The following is a 22,987-nucleotide window of genomic DNA, read 5'->3' on the forward strand; positions in this document are numbered from 1 at the left end:
GTCCCTTCCTTAGGGACTCATAGAGGTGATGGGCCAAGGCTGTGTTTTGGACATCAAGTAGATTAAATGTCTTCAGATAGAAACTGGGAGAGACATGAGAGAGGGAAGTTCTGGCAGGAGACTGTGCACAGCAGAAGTGACTGATCAGTTCTGATTTTCTTTGCAGCAGCAGTGGCTCCCGTTGCTCGTCCTATACCTGGTCAGTACCATGTCCTCTACCGAGGGTGTGGAAAAACGCACTTCGGCTGGCATGGGGAGACACAGTGCCTAGTTGGTGGCTACCGGGCCTACGGGGATGCTCCTTTCGCCAGGCCAGCAAAGGTGGAAGCAGAGACGCCAGTCTCCACACGTTGTCCCAAGAGAAAACATACTCCGGAAAAGTCGGACAAAGACCTGGGTTGCTCCAGAACCAAAATCCAGCGATTGCAGCCCTCAAGCAGCTCAGGAATACAAGGTGCTTTGATACTAAAGCAGGGTGGCCCAAACTTTGGTCACATCCCTTCTGCAACAGCCCCAGTGAACGAATGTCCCATCTTTGCTTTTTCAAGGTCGTCAAAAGGGAGTTCCCTCCTAAAGAAGGTTGTCTCTCATTGCCACACTATCAAAGGCTGCCCCAAATGCTCCTTACTGTGGGCCTGATCAGGATAACGGCAGAGTTATCTCTTTCTTTCTCTGAGTCGGACCAAATCATCTTAGAAACACCTCTTCACACTGTTGAGCATGTTTTTCATGGGAGTTGTTGCTGAGACTTTATCTCATCCTTTCATGGTGGATAGAAAGAGGATTCTAATGATTTTTACTTCTAGGGGAGAAGGGAGTGTAATGATTATGTTGTCATTTTCTATTACGCACTTTTGTCATGAATTTGTTTTCAATTTCATGTTAAAATGGGCCCACCATTTCCACTTTGTGAGGTCATTCAATACCCACCTTTTGCACCTTTAATATCTCTCTCAGTGTCGCTTGGAAATATTTTAATTGGCATGAGCTTGTCCTCACATTCCTATTACCTGTAAGTCTGGAGCCCCGACGTGAACCTAACCATTGAGCTGAACACCTCTCCACTACCTGTGTAACACTGGGTAGGCCCCTTAACCTCTTGGTGTTTTTAAGTCCTCAGTTGTAAAAATGTGAGGGTGCTATGAATTTATATTTGGGGCACGACAAGGTGGAGAAGAGTGTGTCTTTTCCTTTATTCTTCCAAACTGGAATGTCTTTCCTCTCTTCCGAATGGGTCCAAATCTCACTTGTCCTTCAGGCCGACTGCCAAGGAGCCTTCCCTGATTCCCCAGGCCACACAACTCTCTGCCTCTTAGGGTCAGTGCCATACAACCTAGCTGTCTCTTATGTTAATCTTGCCTCTCAGCCAAACTCAGAATATGGGTCTCTCTTGCCCTCCTGTGGCCCGTGCGGCTGTGCCAGCCCACCGGCATGCCCCACGTGGTGTGTCTACTAGACTAAGGCATGGGTGGGGAGGCCCAGGGGTGAGGGGCGAGGCAGAGTACCTTTGCCTCTACCCTGTTCTCCTCCACAAAACTGCCCCTCCTCCTCAAGCCTGCCCCTCAAGTCAAAGGTTCCATATATGACGTCACTGGGTAGTGATGCCCTCACAGGCGTTCTCAGAGTTTTCATGGCAGCATAACTGTGCAAACGGGCTGCACTCAGAGAAACTTCTCTACCAGTTCTCCACCAGATACCAATCGTTTTGGCTGTCTGTGTGAGAATGTGTGACCGGGTAGTGTCTGTGTACTCTAACCTGTGCTCTGTTCCCTGGGTGGGCAGTGCAGCAGGTACACCCAGACAGGGCAACTCTACAGGAGGTATGATACACACACAACCTCACCTGGCTGGCACATGTTCCTGTGGGGGTTGCCAACTACGTACAGCTGAGCATTTTCCCAGATGTAAGTAATACCAGTGAGCTGGGACACTTTCAGGGACGCACAGTTCTCACTGCTGAGGACAAGTGAAAGGTCATCCCTGGACAAGTGTGCTGGATGGTTCTGAGCTTTATAAATGTAGCCTTACCCTTTTGGCTACAGGATGCTTCCATTCAGACCCTTTCCTGATTGGCCTCTTAACAAAAGACTAGACACGTGCATTTTTGTTGGCAAATTGCAAATGGAGCGGTTTGAGGAACAGGGCCACTCTTGAACCGCACCTTCAAACCCAGGCACAAATCTGCTATCATGTAGACATCAGTATCAGTCCCCTCAGACACATCCCTTACTGAGTTGCTGAGTACTAGGGGAGAGGCTGTTGCCATATTGATGGGAAGACCGTAAGAACGAAGGGTAGGGGATGATGAAGTGCTAATGAGACTGGAGGGCTGAGGAGATGGTGTCCCAGGAGGCTGGGTTGATGTGAGCCTAGACTTGGTACTCAGAACCCGGTTCTGAGTCTCCTGATCTCTGCCTCAGTATTTGGCCTTGTTCTAATCGACATAGAAGTATTAGACAGCTAGAGTTCAGTGTGCTTGAAATAGGCAGTATAAATAGGCCCAATAGGGGTTGCCAAGGTGGGCGGTGTTCTTAACCAATTTATATTAGATTATTTTTTTCCAAAACTTGAAAGACATTTCCATGAAAGCCTCAGAAGTGACAGACTGCAAGCAATGTTTTCTCTGTTGTGGAAGGGAGAGATGGAGAGGATCACGATTGCAATTACTTTCGGGTTCTACCGTTTTCCCTGGGGACGGTGAGGAGACTTCCTCATGCGCTGCAGCCCTGGGCTCTAGGGAGAGCTTTTGCAGCCAGGGTCCCTTCTCTAGGGACTCATAGAGATGATGCGCCAAGGCTGTGTTTTGGACGTCAAGCAGATTAAAAGGCATTCAGCCAGAAACTGGGAGAGACGTGAGAGAGGGAAATTCTGGCGGGAGACTGTGCACAGCAGAAGTGACTGATCAGTTCTGATTTTCTTTGCAGCAGCAGTGGCTCCCTTTTCTCGTCCTACACCTGGTCACTACCATGTCCTGTACCGCGGGTGTGGAGTAACGCAGTTGGGCTGGCATGGGGAGACATACTGCCTCGTTGGTGGCTACCGGGCCTACGGGGATGTAATTTCGCAAAGCAAAGGTGGAAGCAGAGACGCCAGCCTCCAGACGTTGTCCCAAGAGAAAGCACAATCCGGAAAAGTCGGACAAAGACCTGGGTTGCTCCAGAACCAAAATCCAGCGATTGCAGCATTCAAGCAGCTCAGGAATACAAGGTGCTTTGATTCTAAAGCACGGTGGCCCAACCTCTGGTCACATCCCCTCTGCAACAGCCCCAGTGAACGAGTGTCCCATCTTTGCTTTTTCAAGATCGGCAACAGGGAGTCCCCTGCTAAAGAAGGTCCTCTCTCATTGCCACACTGTGAAAGGCTGCCCCAAATGTGGTTACTTCCTGTGGGTCTGATCAGGCTAAGGGCAGAGTTGTCTCTTTCCTTCTCTGAGTTGGACCAAATCGTCTTAGTAACACCTCTTCACACTCTTGACCAGGTTTTTCACGGGGTCGGAGCTGAGCGTTTATCTCATCATATCATGGTGTAGAGACAGAGGATTCTAATGATCTTTAGTTTTAGTGGAGAGGGGTGTGTAATGATCATGTTGTCATTTTGTATTATGTCTTTTTTCCATGAATTTGTCTTCAATTTCATGTTAAAATGGGCCCACCATTCCCTCTTTGTGTGGTGATTCATCAACCCCATTTTGCACCTTTAACAGCTCTCTCATTATCACTTGGACATGTTTGAAATGGCATGAGCTTGTCATCACAGTCCTATCAAGTGTATATCGGGAGCCCCGTCGTGAACCTAACCATGGAGCGGAACACCTCTCCAACACCCGTGTTACACAGGGTAGGCCCCTTGACCTCTTGTATTTTTTAAGTGCTCAGTTATAAAAATGTGCGGATGCTACGAATTTATATTTGGCACAGGACAAGGTCGAGAAGTGTGTCTTTGGTTTTATTCTTCCAAACTGGAATGTCTTCCGTCTCTTCCCCGTGGGTCCAAATCTCTCATGTCCTTCAGGCCCACTGCCAAGGAGCCTTCCCTGATTCCCCAGTCCACACAAAGCTCTGTCTCTTAGGGTCAGTGCCATACAAGCAAGCTGTCCCTTACGTTAATCTTGCCTCTCAAGCCAATCTCAGAATGTGGGTCTCTCTTGCACTCCTGGGGCCCCTGGGGCTGGGCCAGCCCACCGGCATGCCCGACGTGGCCTGTCTACTAGACTAGGGCCTGGGTGGGAAGGTCCACTGGTGAGGGGGCAGGCAGAGTACCTCTGCCTCCACCCTTCTCTCCTCCACAAGACTGCCCCTCCTCCTGAAGCCTGCCCCTCAAGTCACAGTTTCCTCATATGACCTCCCTGGATAGTGATGCCCTCACAGGCCTTCTCACAGTTTCCTTGGCAGAGTAACTATGCACACTTGCTGCCCTCAGAGAAACTTCCCTATGCTGGAGGGAACTTCTTTCCTTGGAGAAAGTTCTCCACCAGATACAAATCTCTTTGGTTGTCTGAGAGAGAATGTCTGACCATACCTCCTATATTCACTCAAACCTGTCCTCTGTTCCCTGGGAGGCAGTGCAACAGGTACACCGAGTCCGGCCATCTGTACAAGAGGCATGGTGTACACACAACCTACCCTGGCTGCCATATTTTCCTGTGGGGCTTGCCCACCACATATACCAAAGCCGTTTCCCAGCTGTAAGTAATAGCAGTGACCAGGGACACCTTCAGAGACCCACAGTGCTCACTGCTGAGGAGAAGTGAAAGGTCATCCCAGGACAAGTGTGCAGGAAGTTTCTGATTTTTATAATTGTAGCCTTCCCATTTGGACTACAGCATGCTTCCATTCAAACCCTTTCTTGATTGGCCACTTAGCAAAAGACAAGTGCATCTTTGTTAGAAAATGGTAAGAGGAGCAGTTTAAGGAAGAGGGCCACTCTTTTTTTTTTTTTTTTAAACATCTTTATTGGGGTATAATTGCTTTACAATGGTGTGTTAGTTTCTGCTTTATAGCAAAGTGAATCAGCTATACATATACATATGTTCCCATATGTCTTCCCTCTTGCGTCTCCCTCCCTCCCACTCTCCCCATCCCACCCCTCCAGGCTGTCACAAAGCACCGAGCTAATATCCCTGTGCCTTGCGGCTGCTTACCCCTAGCTATCTACCTTACTACGTTTGTTAGTGTGTATATGTCCATGACTCTCTCTCGCCCTGTCAAAACTCACCCTTCCCCCTCCCCATATCCTCAAGTCCGTTCTCCAGTAGGTCTGCGTCTTTATTCCTGTCTTACCCGTAGGTTCTTCATGACATTTTTTTCCCCTTAAATTCCATATATATGTGTTAGCATACGGTATTTGTCTTTTTCTTTCTGACTTACTTCACTCTGTAGGACAGACTCTAGGTCTATCCATCTCATTACAAATAGCTCAATTTCATTTCTTTTTAAGGCTGAGTAATATTCCATTGTGTATATGTGCCACATCTTCTTTATCCATTCATCCGATGATGGGCGCTTAGGTTGTTTCCATCTCTGGGCTATTGTAAATAGAGCTGCAATGAACATTTTGGTACATGACTCTTTTTTTTTTTTTTTTTTTTTTGTGGTATGCGGGCCTCTCACTGCTGTGGCCTCTCCCATTGCGGTGCACAGGCTCCAGACGCGCAGGCCCAGTGGCCATGGCTCACGGGCCCAGGTGCTCCGCGTCATGTGGGATCTTCCCAGACCGGGGCACGAACCCGTGTCCCCTGCATTGGCAGGTGGACTCTCAACCACTGCGCCACCAGGGAAGCCCCCATGACTCTTTTTGAATTTTGGTTTTCTCAGGGTATATGCCCAGTAGTGGGATTGCTGGGTCATATGGTAATTCTATTTGTAGTTTTTTAAGGAACCTCCATACTGTTCTCCATAGTGGCTGAACCAATTCACATTCCCACCAGCAGTGCATGAGTGTCCCCTTTTCTCCACACCCTCTCCAGCATTTATTGTTTCTAGATTTTTTGATGATGGCCATTCTGACTGGTGTGAGATGATATCTCATTGTAGTTTTGACTTGCATTTCTCTAATGATTAATGATGTTGAGCATTGTTTCATGTGTTGTTGGCATTCTGTATATCGTCTTTGGAGAAATGTCTATTTAGGTCTTCTGCCCATTTTTGGATGGGGTTGTTTTTTTTTTTGTTATTGAGCTGCATGAGCTGCTTGTAAATTTTGGAGATTAATCCTTTGTCAGTTGCTTCATTTGCAAATGTTTTCTCCCATTCTGAGGGTTGTCTTTTGGTCTTGATTATGGTTTCCTTTGCTGTGCAAAAGCTTTGAAGTTTCATTAGGTCCCATTTGTTTATTTTTGTTTTTATTTCTATTACTCTAGGAGGTGGGTCAGAAAGGATCTTGCTGTGATTTATGTCATAGAGTGTTCTTCCTATGTTTTCCTCTAAGAGTTTGATAGTTTCTGGCCTTACATTTAGGTCTTTAATCCATTTTGAGCTTATTTTTGTGTATGGTGTTAGGGCCACTCTTGAGCCGCACCTGCCAATGCAGGCACGTCTGTGCTGTCATCTAGGCGTCTATATCGGTCCCCTCAGACACATCCCATACTGAGTTGCTGAGTACTAGGGGAGAGGGTGGTGCCATATTGATGGGAAGAGCAGACCAACGAAGGGGGGTTGATGAAGGACTAATGAGACTGGAGGGCTGAGGAGATGGTGTTCCAGTAGGCTGGGTTGATGTGAGCCTAGACTTGGTACCCAGAACTCGGTTCTGAGTCTCCTGATCATTCTGCCTCAGGATTTGGCCTTGTTCTAATCCACATAAAAGTATCAGAGGGCTGGATTTCAGTGCGGTTGAAAGAGGCAGGATAAGTGGGGCCCAAGAGGAGTTGCCAAGGTGGGTGGGGCTCTTAACCAATTTATATTAGATTATTATTTTCAAAACTTGGAAGACATTTCCATGAAAGCCTCAGAAGTGGCAGACTGTAAGAAATGTTTTCTCTGTTGTGGAAGGCAGAGATGGAGAGGATCACGATTGCAATTACTTTCGGGCTCTACTGTTTTCCCTGGAAACGGTGAAGAGACTTCCTCATCCGCTGCAGCCGTAGGCTCTAGGGAGGGCTTTTGCAGCCACTGTCCCTTCCTTAGGGACTCATAGAGGTGATGGGCCAAGGCTGTGTTTTTGACGTCAAGTAGATTAAAGGTCTTCAGTTAGAACTGGGAGAGACATGAGGGAGGGAAGTTCTGGCAGGAGACTGTGCACAGCAGAAGTGACTGATCAGTTCTGATTTTCTTTGCAGCAGCAGTGGCTCCCGTTTCTCGTCCTATACCTGGTCAGTACCATGTCCTCTACCGAGGGTGTGGAAAAACGCAGTTCGGCTGCCATGGGGAGACACACTGCCTAGTTGGTGGCTACTGGGCCTACGGGGATGCTTCTTTCGCCAAGCCAGCAAAGGTGGAAGCAGAGACGCTAGTCTGCACGCGTTTTCCCAAGAGAAAACACACTCCGGAAAAGTCGGACAAAGACCTGGGTTGCTCCAGAAGCAAAATCCAGCGATTGCAGCATTCAAGCAACTCAGGAATACAAGGTGCTTTGATTCTAAAGCAGGGTGGCCCAACCTTTGGTCACATCCCTTCTGCAACAGCCCCAGTGAACGAATGTCCCATCTTTGCTTTTTCAAGGTCGTCAAAAGGGAGTTCCCTCCTAAAGAAGGTTGTCTCTCATTGCCACACTATCAAAGGCTGCCCCAAATGTTCCTTACTGTGGGCCTGATCAGGATAACGGCAGAGTTCTCTCTTTCCTTCTCTGAGTCGGACCAAATCGTCTTAGAAACACCTCTTCACACTGTTGACCATGTTTTTCATGGGAGCTGCTGCTGAGTCTTTATCTCATTCTTTCATGGTGGAGAGAAAGAGGATTCTAATGATTTTTACTTCTAGGGGAGAGGGGAGTGTAATGATTATGTTGTCATTTTCTATTATGTCCTTTTGTCATGAATTTGTTTTCAATTTCATGTTAAAATGGGCCCACCATTTCCACTTTGTGAGGTCATTCAGCACCCTCCTTTTGCACCTTTAACATCTCTCTCAGTGTCGCTTGGAAATATTTCAATTGGCATGAGCTTGTCCTCACATTCCTATTAGCTGTAAATCTGGAGCCCCAACATGCACCTAACCATTGAGCTGAACACCTCTCCATTACCTGTGTAACACTGGGTAGGCTCCTTAACCTCTTGGTGTTTTTAAGTCCTCAGTTGTAAAAATGTGAGGGTGCTATGAATTTATATTTGGGGCACGACAAGGTGGAGAAGAGTGTCGTTTCCTTTATTCTTCCAAACTGGAATGTCTTCCCTCTCTTCCGCATGGGTCCTAATCTCACTTGTCCCTCAGGCCGACTGCCAAGGAGCCTTCCCTGATTCCCCAGGCCACACAACTCTCTGCCTCTTAGGGTCAGTGCCATACAACCTAGCTGTCTCTTACGTTAATCTTGCCTCTCAAGCCAAACTAAGAATATGGATCTGTCTTGCCCTCCTGTGGCCCCTGCGGCTGTGCCAGCCCACCGGCACGCCCCACGGGGGGTGTCTACTAGACTAGGGCATGGGTGGGGAGGCCCAGGGGTGAGGGGTGAGGCAGAGTACCTTTGCCTCTACCCTGTTCTCCTCCACAAAACTGCCCCTCCTCCTCAAGCCTGCCCCTCAAGTCAAAGGTTCCATATATGACGTCACTGGGTAGTGATGCCCTCACAGGCGTGCTCAGAGTTTCCATGGCAGCATAACTGTGCAAACGGGCTGCACTCAGAGAAACTTCTCTACCAGTTCTCCACCAGATACCAGTCGTTTTGGCTGTCTGTGTGAGAATGTGTGACTGGATAGTGTCTGTGTACTCTAACCTGTGCTCTGTTCCCTGGGTGGGCAGTGCAGCAGGTACACCCAGACAGGGCAACTCTACAGGAGGTATGATACACACACAACCTCACCTGGCTGGCACATGTTCCTGTGGGGGTTGCCAACTACGTACAGCTGAGCATTTTCCCAGATGTAAGTAATACCAGTGAGCTGGAATGCTTTCAGGGACGCACAGTTCTCACTGCTGAGGACAAGTGAAAGGTCATCCCTGGACAAGTGTGCAGGACAGTTCTGAGCTTTATAAATGTAGCCTTACCCTTTTGGCTACAGGATGCTTCCATTCAGACCCTTTCCTGATTGGCCTCTTAACAAAAGACAAGTGCATTTTTGTTGGCAAATTGCAAATGGAGCGGTTTGAGGAACAGGGCCACTCTTGAACCGCACCTTCAAACCCAGGCACCACTCTGCTATCATGTAGACATCTATATCGGTCCCCTCAGACACATCCCTTACTGAGTTACTGAGTACTAGGGGAGAGGGTGTTGCCATATTGATAGGAAGACCGTAAGAACGAAGGGTGGGAGATGATGAAGTGCTAATGAGACTGGAGGGCTGAGGAGATGGTGTCTCAGGAGGCTGGGTTGATGTGAGCCTAGACTTGGTATCCAGAACCTGGTTCTGAGTCTCCTGATCACTCTGCCTCAGTATTTGGCCTTGTTCTAATCGACATAAAAGTATTAGACAGCTAGAGTTCAGTGTGGTTGAAATAGGCAGTATAAATGGGGCCCAAGATGGGTTGCCAAGGTGGGCGGGGTTCTTAACCAATTTATATTAGATTGTTTTTTCCCAAAACTTGAAAGACATTTCCATGAAAGCCTCAGAAGTTACAGACTGCAAGAAATGTTTTCTCTGTTGTGGAAGGGAGAGATGGAGAGGATCACGATCGCAATTACTTTCGGGTTCTACCGTTTTCCCTGGGAACGGTGAGGAGACTTCCTCATGTGCTGCAGCCCTAGGCTCTAGGGAGGGCTCTTGCAGCCAGGGTCCCTTCTCTAGGGACTCATAGAGATGATGCGCCAAGGCTGTGTTTTGGACGTCAAGCAGATTAAAAGGTCTTCAGCCAGAAACTGGGAGAGACATGAGAGAGGGAAATTCTGGCGGGAGACTGTGCACAGCAGAAGTGACTGATCAGTTCTGATTTTCTTTGCAGCAGCAGTGGCTCCCATTTCTCCTCCTATACCTGGTCACTACCATGTCCTCTACCGAGGGTGTGGAAAAACGCAGTTCTGCCGGCATGGGGAGACATACTGCCTATTTGGTGGCTACCGGCTCTACGGGGATGTTCCTTTGGCCAAGCCAGCAAATGTGGAAGCAGAGAAGCCAGTCACGAGACGTTCTCCCAAGGGAAAGCACGCTCCAAAAAGGTCGGTTTGCGACCTGCGTTTCTCCAGACCCACTGTCCGGCGATTGTAGCTTCGTGCCAGGAGGCGGACCCCTCAGAATCTTGCAGTTGAGCCATCCTGAAGAGAGTGCAACGGTTTAACTGCCTAAGCCAGCGAATGCCTCTTCCTGCAGTGACCCTGCCCCCCCAACTGCCCACTGCCACAGATTAGAACCTGCGTCATTTTGTCTGTGCCTTCCCCAGCCAGGAGCCTCCTTCTACACTAAATGGCCATAAGCCAGCAGCCTCAGATACTGAGGTTTGTATTGAGAGTCTGCCCTGAACATCCCAGGGCTGAAGCTGGCCTGGAAGAAAACCTGCCGTTCCTCTGCTCAATCCTCAGGGGCCCCTTTTTAAGCTGAAGAAAGAAAAGTCTACACTGTTCGAGCCAAGGAGGATGCAGGAGCAGAGACAGGGTGCAGAGAAGCCTTAGCAGTCTACCACATGTGCTCCTGCCCTGAGCCTTTGTCAGCAGCCACCACCACAAAGCAGGGGGTAGCTGGGATTTTTGAAACAGAAAGCAGCAATCTGTGGCTTCCCAAAGAGCCTCTTGCCTGGGGTGTCAGGAGGCAGGATAGAGAGACCCAGGAAGACCTGCTACCTGAAACAAGAACAGGATGGAGAATCAAGCAGCACGCACCCTTCCCTGAGGTTCACATGCTCCTTTATTGCCAGCCCTTTCTGTCCCCAGTGGGGTCCCTTACTGCTCAATAAAATGTTTTTGTGTAACAGATTTCTAGGGTCGCCAGTGCTCAGACTTAGGTCACTACCCCTGCGCTAGGCTCTCCTGCCACTCGGGAAAGGTTCCATAGGTGGAACAGCTCCAGGGGGTGCCAGGGATCAGAGCAAAAACTTGAGAGGCTGGGGATGATGGACTTTGGGCACAGTCCCTAAAGCATCTCAGTGGTTGAGCTTCTGTGAGAAAGCACATCCCCAGTGTGTGTGTGTGTGTGTGTGCTGGTGTGATGGGGTCCCTAGAGGAGGCAGCTGGGGGAGGGCCTGAGGCTGGAAATGGGGAATGGCATGCGGCCTCTGAGCATGCACAGGCACTTAGCCCTTGAGGTTTCTGGGAAAGCTAGAGCCACAAGGGCCACGAGATAAGGCAAGTGTAGCAGCAGAACCCAGGTGCCAGGTCTTCCTCAGAACCTATAGCTCTCCACGAGGCCGGGCCTTCCACACTGAGGTAGAAGGGATCCTGGCCAGAAGGTCAGCCAGCAGCTCTGGGAGGAAGGTTGCTGCGGTGGGGGCTCTGCTGCCATGGAAATGACTTCATTTCCTTCCACTCAAATAGCCTGTTGACTGGCTTCCTGCTCTGTTGAGTAAAAGGGTCGCTGACTTTTCCCAGAAGGTTGTTCAGTTCACATCCCAGAAGTCCCTCTATTCAGGCCCTGGGGAGGTGTAGTGACTCCTGAGGGCGCTCTTTCCTGAGGCTGGGTGACAGAAGTGGGGGAGGTTCCTGATAGTTCCCAGGTGCTGGTTCCCAGGTGCCCAGAGAATGGTCATGCAGGTTGGGGAGTCAAGTAGGTGGAGAGAGAAGGTCAGGGACAGAGGGCCCCTTCCTGAATCCAGAGCTCACAACGTTACCCCCCCATTTCCAGAAACTATCTCTTCCCCCACACCAGCCCCCATGGCCCAGTACCGGGAAACCGGGAGCCTAGAGCACTTGTGGCCACAGAGACACTCGCACGCAGCCCTCGGGGTGGGCGGGGCAGGCTGCAGGCAGATGGGGACGAGGTGTGCTCCCGGGAGGCCTCAGGCTGAAGGTGGCCCTCTGAGAGAAGCACCCCAGCTTGGACAGGAAGGTTAGAGATGGGGAGAGCAACCTAGGGCGCCCCCTCGGAGCAGTGAGAGTGGGAAGAGGGGCGGGGGCGGAGGGAACCCGCGATGGGAGGCGAGTGGGCTCTCAGCAGAGGCCAGCTTAGCCCGCGGGAGCTGCCTCTGAGCAGGGGGCGGGAGGGCAGTGCCGCCCTGTGGCTGCCGGGCTTCGCGGATCGCGGCTCTCCGCACACAGGTCGCAGGGTCCTGTGATGCTGTATCCCCTCCACCCCTACCCCTTCACGAGGCCGCGCCGCTGGGTAGCCTGAGTCCACGGGCAGAACCCCATCGTCCGCCCCTCTCAGACCCGCCTCTGCCCGCCTGCCTGGCCCTGCGCGGCTTGCGGCCCGGGGACCTCGAAGGTCCCCGCGCACTCAGCCAGCGGCCTCTGCTGTGTCTGCTGCTATGGCTGGTAACCCGTGCAGACCACACCGGGCACCTCCAGCACCCCAAGTCCGCGGGAGCGCACGAGGGCCTTGATGCGGGACTTCCCGCTTGTGGAGGGGTGGCTGCAGTGTGTGCGGGCTGCTGGGGGCCAGTGGGGGCCTAGCCTGGCCCTGGGCAGAGGAGGAGGTCCAGAGCATGCAGAGCTAGTGGGGAGGCTCCCTCACACCACCCCTGGATGTCCTGTCCATCATCTACAGATGCCCTTCCCCTTCTCTGTCATCCCCTCCCTGGTGGGAACCCCTCAGCCCAGGCCGCAGCTGCTCCTAGTATAGTCTGTGTGACAGTGTGAGGTGGGGAACCCCCAGGCTGGCCCAGGCCTGGCAATGTGTCCTGCCTGATCCCAAGACCTAAGGAGCCCACCCATTTGCCTTGACCTCCCTCCAGCCACAACGAGATGCCCCTGGTCCTGAGGCAGTTTTACCACAACGGGCTACAGGATGTTAATCTGCACAATTTCAGCCATGGCCAGACCAGCTTGGACAGGCTGAACGATGGCCTCGGGGGTGCCCAGGTACCAAAGGGACACACAAGGTGCCACCGTGGCTGCTGGGGAATGTGGGGCCCTTTGGGGGCCTCAGAGACCACAGGTTAGTCACATTGGAACTAAGTTACCATAGTGACCTAGGAATTGCCATGCCATGGATGCTGGGGGCTACAGGGGTCACAGTGAGCCAACCTGACGGGCATCCAAGTACCACAGAAAAAGCAACACCTTACACGTGACTTCTGGGCACATTGAGTGCTGTGCCGGCTGAGGAGGCTATGAGAAGCCCAAGGAGTTCCAAAGCCCAAACTAAGCCTTGGCCTTCCGTCAGTTCTGGTCAGCCTACGTCCCATGCCAGACCCACGAACGGGATGCTGTGTGCCTCACCCTGGAGCAAATTCACCTCATCTGCCTTATGTGTGCCTCCTATTCAGGGCTGGAGCTTGTGACCTCAGTTAAAGATAGAAGGGGGACTTCCCTGGTAATCCAGAGGTTAAGACTCCACGCTTCCACTGCAGGGGGCTCGGGTTTGATCCCCTGGTGGGGGAACTTACAGCCCTCATGCTGCGCGGCACGGCCAAAAAAACAAACAAAAAAAGGTAAACAGACTGGTGGTGGTAGGTGTGAGGGACTTCAGTAAGCTACCCCTGCCTCTGAAAATGATCATCTGACCTACCTGCCCCCAGCTCTCAACAATAGCCGGAAGTGGGCTTGCTCACTGGTGTGGAGGACGGCCACTCACTGGACAGTAGCCTCTCCATCTTGCACACCTTCTATGCGCTGGGTGTGCACTACGTGACACTCACCCAAACCTGCAACACGCTCTGGTGAGCACGGTGCAGATGGTGAGGGCCCAGTGAGGCAGGGATCTGCCCAAGATCACGCTGGGGCCCAAAGCAAGTTTACCCCTGGGATCCGGCCCTGAACCTGGGGTGGGGAATGGAGGTTTGCAGAACAAAACTGAATCACCAGAAGGGCCCTGCTACTGCCAGGCACAGCCCAGTTTGGGTCCCTCCTCTTGCACCAGGGAGTTGCAGGTGTAGACAGTTCAACAGAACCTATTTCTAGGCTCTTGTAGCCAAGTCACAGCCCCCAGTCAGACTGCCTCCTGGGCATCCTGCAGGATGCAGAGCTCAGCAAAAGGTATCCACCCCTTTTACAGCAATGTCAGTCGGCTGACATGCTTTGGCTAGGTAAGGACCCGGGTTTCATACCCTGCCCCACATGAATGTACAGCCCCGCCTGTTCCCTACAGATAAATGCACACAAGGTAAATGCAGCCCTGATGCCCTCTCCCCATCCTGTCCCTGCAGAAGGTAGTGGCAGAAATGAACCGCCTGGGCATGATGGTGAACTTGTCCCATGTCTTGGATGCTGTGGCACGGCGAGCTCTAGAAGTGTCACAGGCACCTGTCATCTTCTCCAACTCAGCTGCCCGGGGTATGTGCAAGAACACTCGGAATGTTCCTGATGATATCCGGCAGCTTCTGGTGAGAGACTGCCCTGGCCCTCAAACCTAAAGCGAGAAATTCAAACCAGGAGCCCTTGAACCTGAGCCTCTTCTCCCTCAGTTTCCTCAAATTCCAGGTTAAATATCTTCTGCCCCCAAAACCCACGGTCCACAGCCCCTGAACCCTTGAGCCCTAGGTGGGGGTCTAGGTGGTAAGATACTCCTCCAAACCCGGAAACCCAGGGCCAAGACACCACCCAGACCAGGGCTGCGGCTCCTCCATTCACACGAATCCAAAGAGGAGAAGACTCTGACCTCAAAGCCAGGGCTGAACACCTTCCTCACAGGGGCTGAGAGAGTGATCAGGCAGGTGGCTGTGCTGGGGGCCAAGCTGACGGTCCACCGGTTTGCCCCTGCAGAAGAGGAACGGTGGCATTGTGATGCTGTCCTTTTCCGTGTGGGTGCTGCAGTGCAACCCGTTAGCCAACGTGTCTACTGTGGCAGGTGAGCCTCACCCTGGGCTCTCTGAAAACTCTGATTTGGAGCTGAAGCTGGGTCCAAATTTGGAGAGGACTTCAGAAGAGCCCCAGTGGTTTGACCCACTTGTTGGCAATAGGTACAGGTCCCAAAAACCCAATAATGGACAGTACACAGCACCTTGGTGCCATGTAGAACTGGAGCCACAGAATCAAAACTGCGATACTGATGGGTATCAGGGAGACTGTCAGACACTGCTTTATGTCAGAAACAGAAAGAAAATATCCACTATCAGAACTGTTGTTTTACTTTTTTTCCCATCTTTCTGACAAAATTCGTGAAGTTGTGAGTACCACAGGCATCATTACACTTCTGTTCAAGATGTAATCTCTGGCTCACAATCATTGTTTAGATTCTGTATACTGCAGTGTACATGAAGGTCTGTATTAGTCTGGTTGGGCTGTTATAGTGAAACACTATAGACTGAATGACTTAAACAGAAGAAATTTATTTTCTCACAGTTCTGGAGGGTGGAAGTCCAAGGTTAAGGTATTGAATACCATAAGAATTGGTTTGTGGTGAGAACAATCTTCCTGGCTTGCTGATGGCTGTCTTCTTGTGGTGTCCTCACACGGCCTTTCCTCTATGAGCAGAGGGAGAGAGATCTCTGGAATCTATTCCTCTTCTTATAAGGACACCATCAGTCCCTGTCAGATTATTACCCCACCCTTATGACTTCATTTAACTTCAGTTACCTCCCTGAAGGACCTATCTCCTATCTTCTACAGTAAAATTGAGAGGGGCTTCAACATACATTTTTTGTGGGGACACAATTCAGTCCATAACAACATCTTAAGATAGCTTTCTCTGATTTTCAGTCTCTCACTAATACCTTCCTCTTTGTCTAGGAATTATTCAGGTTTCCTTAATTAATTCTTTTTAAAATTTTCTTACATTATCCCTTCCCTTTAAATGCTCTCTTCACTTGTTAACTGGCATTTCTTGGAAATGAAGGCACCTTTCCTCACAATGTATTGATTACTCTCCCCACTGTAACACAGCGTCTTCTCCCATGACTTTCCTGAAATGGTTCCATTCTTTTCATAAAAGTTTAGTCATCAAATCACATGGTTTATTTTCAGTTCCCATAGGATTTTCCCTTTGGGAAACAACTGACTCCTTTAAATGGTGCTTCTTTTAAAACTACCTTCCTTTATGTTTCATAGCAACCTTATGATTTCTGTTGGCATACCACCTAGCTTCTTTCTGATCATTCTTTTTATTTTTTTTTCAGTTGTTTCTCTACTCACTCCTTAGCGCTAGATACTACATACAGTTGGTTTTCTTCTCATCTCTTAATATACTCTCTCTCTTACTCCAGCAGCTTTGTTTACCATTTAATATATTATCTGCCAGGCACCTTCCATATGTTACCAACATCTCTCCCTCTGTCTTTGTCATTTCAGCCTTCGCTATGCTCTCTGAGCTCTCACAGGGAGATCTGTTTAACACAGGAATCTCAGTGGAAAATACTAGTAAGTTATTTCTCTACTAAGTAAAGCCCTTACAGATCACATGGTCCTGATCCATATTGCAGCCATGTCATCTGGACTATGTGACCTCCAATGTCACTAGCAGAGGACTAGACCAGAGGGACATTGGCTCCTAATGACCTCAGCTCAGAAGTGATACACTTTATTCTGCTTCTTTGCCACTGGCCACAACTAATCAAAGGAAAAGAGTTTAACTACAAAGGAGGATGAAAAATGTGAATAAGCACATAGGATATTTGATGAGCACTATCTCAAGGTGACATCACCTCCCATCAAACTTTTATTTCACAGAGAAAACACAGACTATAAAGCAAAAACACCCCTAAATAACTTTTTCTCTTTACATACAAGGATAGCTTTTCTACATAGTTTATAAATACCTATTCTCACTTCCTCAGTATCTTCCATTCATTTTCCCATCTCATTGGTATTGTTAAGGTTTTCCTCTTTAGCAATTTTATGTTGGCCCCCTCCCATTAAAAAGCTGCCCCCTTCCCATTAAAATTACTCTTGCTTGATGCCAAGTAATTTTCTAGCTACCTTTTCTCTCTTCCTAATTTCACAGTACAGTTTATCAAAAATTGTATTTATTCTCACTGTCTGTATTTTCTTATCTTTATGTACCTCGTGACTCACACAATTTTGCTCTTTTCTTCTTACTTATCTGCACTGGAATTGCATTCACGGACATTTAATTTGTGATTAAATTGAATGAATATTGTTTGGTCATTATGTCACCTTTCAGCAATATTTGATTTTGTTGATCAAGTTTGTCATCTCAGAAAAATCTTTCACCTTAACAACAGTAGCATCTTAATCTGCTACTTCTTCCTCCTGCCTCTGGACATCCTTATCTCTTTCACTGGGCACTCTCACTTTGCCCTCTCCCAAGAGATGTGTATTTCTCAGAAGCTCTCTTCTGCCCTTGATAGATGGTCTCATCTACTCTTGTGATTCCAGCCACCATATATATCACAGATCTTGACCTAAAACTTACATATCTCTCTCCTGAGTCTCTTACAAACCTAACTAATTGCCATGTGAAAAACTCTGCTCAAATATAACATGGACACTTAAAATTAATTATGTGATATTACTGAACGATTAATTTTACCTTCAATACTTACTTCCACTATTCATCTCTCTACATCATTTATACCACCACTATTTGTACAGTTGCCCAAGTTGGATACTGAGGAAACACTGAAGACTCTGGACTCTGACAACCCTCAGAATGGGAGAAAATATTTGCAAACGAAGCAACTGACAAGGGATTAATCTCCAAAATATATAAACATAAATAAATTTGTAAAATATATAAGCAACTCATGCAGATCAATATCAAAAAATCACAACCCAGTGAAAAAATGGACGGAAGACCTAAATAGACATTTCTCCAAAGATGGCCAACAAACACATGAAAAGATGCTCAACATCACTAATTATGAGAGAAATGCAAATCAAAACTACAAGGAGGTATCACCTCACACCGGTCAGAATGGTCATCATCAAAAAATCTACAAACAATAAATACTGGAGAGGATGTGGAGAAAACGGAACCCTCCTACACTGTTGGTGGGAATGTAAATTGGTACAGTCACTATGGAGAACAGTATGGAGGTTCCTTAAAAAACTAAACATAGAACTACCATGTGACTCAGCAATCCCACTTCTGGGCATATACCTGGAGAAAAGCATAATTCAAAAAGATGCTTGCACCCTAATATTCATTGCAGCACTATTTACACTAGCCAGGATATTGAAGCAACTTAAATGTCCATCAACAGAGAAATGAATAAAGAGAATGTGGTACATATATACAATGGAATATTACTCAGCCATAATAAGGAATGAAAGAGTGCCATTTGCAGAGACATGGATGGACTTAGAGACTGTCATACAGAGTGAAGTAAGTCAGAAAGAGAAAAACGAATATCGTATAATATCACTTATATGGGGAATCTAGAAAAATGGTACCGATGAACTTATTCGCAAAGCAGAAATAGAGACACAGATGTAGAGAACAAACACATGGATACCAAGCGGGGGGGAAGGGGGGGATGAATTAGGAGATTTGGATTGACATATACACCACTAGGTATAAAATAGATAACTAATGAGAAACTATGGTATAGCACAGGGAACTCTACTCAATGCTCTCTGGTGACCTAAATGGGTAGAAATATAAAAAAGAGGGAATGTATGTATAGGTATAACTTTGCTGTACAGCAGAAACTAATACAACATTGTAAAGCAACTATACTTTAATAAAAATTAATTTAAAAAATAATAAAACTCTGGACTCTGTATAATCATCCCTCACCTTCACAATTAATTCAGTAACCAAGTGCTGTCTAACCTAAATTCCTACTGTCTCTCAATATTGTATACTTTTATGCAAGCCTCTTGCCACTACTTGGTTCTGAGCTACATTTTCTCTTATTTATGGAACATAAACAGTCTCTTAACTTTTAACAGAATAAATCTTTTAACAGAATAAATATTCACTGAGCACCTACAACACTGGTAAATAAGGACATTGTTCACATGCAGTTTACAATGTAGTGGGGGAAATGAACTCTAAGATATAACTATACCTCTCACAGGTAACTGGACAGCCAAGTTTTATAAGAACACATAGAAAGGGAATTTAATCTCTAACGGAAGTCATGAAAAGCTAGAGATTCAATGTTTATTCTGAAACTTATATGATGAGAGTGCATTAACCAAGGATTGAATGAGTAAAGAATGGTACAAATTGATGACATAACCTGGAGAAAGTTCAGCATTAAGAGAAGTCTAACCCTGAAATCTATTGAGTATTGCTGAAAATTTATGGAAGAAGGAGATGCTAAGTAAGGATAGAGAAACCAGAAAAGGGTGGACTAGTAGGCAAGAGCACAGTGCTTGAAGGCTTTTCCCCAAAATTAAAGAGAAGCTATCAAAGAGCTCTAAGCCGTTGAATGAAATTTAGGTTGCAATGCAGAGAATAAACAAGACAGAAATAATACTGGAGTCAGGGAAAAAGTGAACTTGGATGTTACATCCGAGTAAGAAATGTAAAAGATATGACAATGGACATAGAGAACAATGGACATATATGTGTGTGTGTGTTTGTTTATTTATATTTATACATATACATATTTATATATATATAGTATAATTATGACAACACTTAGGGATTGTTCCAATCAGAGTTTAAGGGAAGAGTAAAGAATGACTCTCAGTTTCTTGCTTGGTTTAATTGGGGTTAAAACAGTTTGCAATAAAAAAAAATTAGCTTAAGTCATTCAATCATTTTAAGTGCATTCTGAATCCTATACAAATAAGTTTGAGAAATTTAAGAAAATTGTGTTTCCTTAAGTTTTGCATAGCTTTTGTTATGCCATGTGAATTCCCTTCTTTTTCATATGATTAAAGAAAAGTTATGAAAAAACTAAGAGAAATGAGAGAAAATAAGATCTTATGAAAAAGTATGAATAATCTTTATCTGTTTTTGTGCTTACTGTAATTTCTTTTTGTTTATCTCTCTATATACATATTCTGAGATATCTTTTCAGACCTGCTGAATCAATCTGTGAGGATTAAGTTTAACTAATCACTCAGACGAACCTAAAATTGGTTCATCTACAGGAATAACCAACATAAGAGAGCAGTCATGGTAGTCTCAAAATTAGAGAAGACTTCCCAATTATTCTCATTATGTCAAAGAGAGAATATGAGCAAGTACTTCAAGTATCCGAACTTCCTATGATTAGATTCTGCAAAAGCATTTTAAATAGAAAAAATACATAGAAGAAAGGTTAAGGCAAAACTTCCCTAGGATAAAATGGATCCCATATTTTCACCAGATGCCTTTACTTAGGAAAAAGAAATGTTAAAGAATTGTAACACTATCCAACCTGGTAAACAAAATACAGAAATTTTCACCACTAAGCCTGAGCTCAGTACAACTCTGATTTACTGTTTTTTCAAGCTTTACACAGAAGTCTATAATTTAAAAATATTTATAAGTAACCCATTTTGTAGGAAAACACCTATCTTTCATCATAAGAATTATGACACTTTATACTTTTATTCCAGCCTAACTTTTATACTTTATTTTCTACCATTTGGCAACTTATACCCTATGCTCTAGTCAAAAAAAATCTCATTTACAATCACTTGAATATACTGTATTGGTTCTCAAGTCCAGGATGTTCCTTCACCTGGTATGCCCCTGACCTTCTTTCCATGTGGAAAATTCCTACTGACATTCAAAACCTAATTCCAAGACCCCCTCATTGTTGGCATCCTCTTCAATATCCCCTAGCACGATTATTGACTCCAAGTTCTGTTTTACAAAGTTACATTTTTATGATTTATTTAGTAGTCCATCCCTATTCGATTGTAATGAGTTGTTTATGCATCTCTCACACTCTCTTTTGAGTTCCTCTGGCCTTTATTTTTTCTTTTATCTCTTACCCATAAGCCCAGTGCTTGCCCGATAGTACGTGCTCAACGTGTTGGCTGAACGAAAAAAGACACCTTTTAGCTCTAATCATTTGTGAAATTTCATTTAAAATGACATCAGATTACCCTTTCTTTCCTAACTTAATTTCCAGTACTATAGAATGTACACTGAGAATCCTGTCAGTGGCCTAGAGAAACAGTGTTCTCAGTGGACTTCATGCATATTGTCAGCCCCCTTATAACTTTCTCTGGCATACAACTGCCAGACATGTTCTAAAAAAAAAAAAAAAAGATGTACCAACCCCTCACCTATTGGAAAACTTCCAGAAGCTCTCCATTCCTTATTGTATCTTTTCTAGTTGATTTTTCAAATACCTCTGTCTTACTTAATCTATTCAGAACTGCCTTTTCTACTTTTGGCTTTCATTTTCAATTTCACTCATATCATTATCTGCACTTACCCATAGAACCTAAGCATATTTCAGTTTCTTATGCAAGTTTCCTCACTAGAGGTCAAAGGGGCAAGGACTATTGTGACAAAATATTAAATAAATAGACAATAGGACTTTGTTCTATTGGTCTGGGAAAATTACAACCTGAAACAAAATAATTCTGGGAACTGAAGGGATCAGACCAGTCAGCTTTGTTTACTTCAGACTCAAATCAATGTCTTGTCTTAACCTGAGCTCTGGTTACATTTAGAAAAAAGTACTGTAAATACAGTGAATGAGCAAGGCCACTATCTGAGACGTGTCTGGGTCCTTAGTATAGTAACTGGGGGAATGGTAAGCATTGGTCAATGTTTGCTGATTGGTGACTCAATAGATCTGGTTAAGCCTCACCATCAGAATTCCAGATTTTTAAACTAGCTTCTCAGTCTTTTCATCCCAAAGAAGAAACTAAAGAAAACCAGATGACAAGAATTTCAAATTGTAAAATATCCTGGTTGTCAAATTTAAATAGGGATATCCTGTGCAATGGAGAGGCTGGCTGGTGCCAATTTCACATTTTGTTCTCTAGTGTCTGGGCGAAGCCTGCTCCGCCAGTGAGCTGACAGGTCGAGAGCACTCCAGCTTCCACAGACACCTGAGAACCTTCTATTTTTCATGGTGTTCCTGCCTTACCTAAGGGAAGGACTATATTCACAATGAAAAGAGTTATGATTAATCACCAGTAGAGAGATTCTTCCACTTTCTGGGTGCCCACGTTAAGAGTCTGGTATAGTTAACACTCCCTCTAACATAGATCATGTATTGAAATGAGAAAACTATCACCTAATATGGCCAGAGAGATTAAGGAAGTTGACCCAGCTGACCCCAGGAGACACCTCTAATTCAAAACCTAAACCATTAACATAGTGATTGTGATCAAGGAGACTTACAGCACATAAGAGATTCAAAAAGCATATTAATCCACCTTCAGCAACACTGCCAATTTAAAAGAATGATTAACCTTCTTCTCTCCCACTTGATTCAACCTGGCTATGTATTATACCACTCTAAATGCCAGCAGACTCTATGCTTATGGCTTCCATTAGGTAACACTTAGTATACACGAAAATTTTCTTCAAGAAGTAATTACTTTTGAAACCATAAACATTTCAGTTGAGAAAAGAGAAAAAGAGGTGCAAGTAAACGGAACTAGGAAAAAATAAGAAAATACCCTCAAATATAAACATGTTGATTCAAAAAATAATTGAAAGGGGACTTAAACGATACTAGGTGAGCATTTATTCTGTTTCTGCTTTAAATAAGGCATTCTGTTCTATTTGTTAGGTGTTGTACTTGTTTATTATCTGATGTCTGTTTAAAAACCTCTTGAAAGAGATGTGTTCATTCTGGTATCCTGAGCACCTATCTGGATGAACAGCACAAGCAATGGGAAGCCATGGGGCATAATGGACCTTGCAAAGGCTCTGGAATCCATCTCTTACGGCCTTTGAGACTCAGGCTCCTCCTCTATGTAGTGTTCCTAAGACTTAGTGGAGATAGAACACTAGGGACACAGAAGGTCAAAGTAGGTATTTACTACTACTTTTCAAATATCT

General features: G+C 46.2%; 3 protein-coding genes across 5 annotated transcripts in view; all 3 read left to right on the forward strand.

Annotated features, from left to right (window-relative positions):
- The window catches only part of RIPK2 (receptor interacting serine/threonine kinase 2), a 194,996-nt gene that overhangs the window by 122,004 nt on the left and 50,005 nt on the right, over positions 1-22,987 (forward strand). The window lies entirely within an intron of this gene.
- LOC116742680 (DPEP2 neighbor protein-like) lies at positions 1,724-3,395 on the forward strand. Its single transcript, XM_032610512.1, is given in 3 exon segments — positions 1,724-1,790; positions 2,925-3,057; positions 3,059-3,395. Coding segments are annotated over 3 exon segments (537 nt in total).
- Positions 3,739-16,420, forward strand: LOC116742681 (dipeptidase 2-like). The gene is given in 12 exon segments (XM_032610513.1): positions 3,739-3,837; positions 7,315-7,564; positions 10,032-10,245; positions 10,467-10,521; positions 12,503-12,582; positions 12,909-13,035; positions 13,340-13,489; positions 13,708-13,835; positions 14,132-14,201; positions 14,322-14,498; positions 14,878-15,074; positions 16,402-16,420. Coding segments are annotated over 12 exon segments (1,566 nt in total).

The sequence above is a fragment of the Phocoena sinus genome, chromosome 17 (assembly GCF_008692025.1).
Source record: "Phocoena sinus isolate mPhoSin1 chromosome 17, mPhoSin1.pri, whole genome shotgun sequence".
Lineage (NCBI taxonomy): Eukaryota > Metazoa > Chordata > Mammalia > Artiodactyla > Phocoenidae > Phocoena > Phocoena sinus.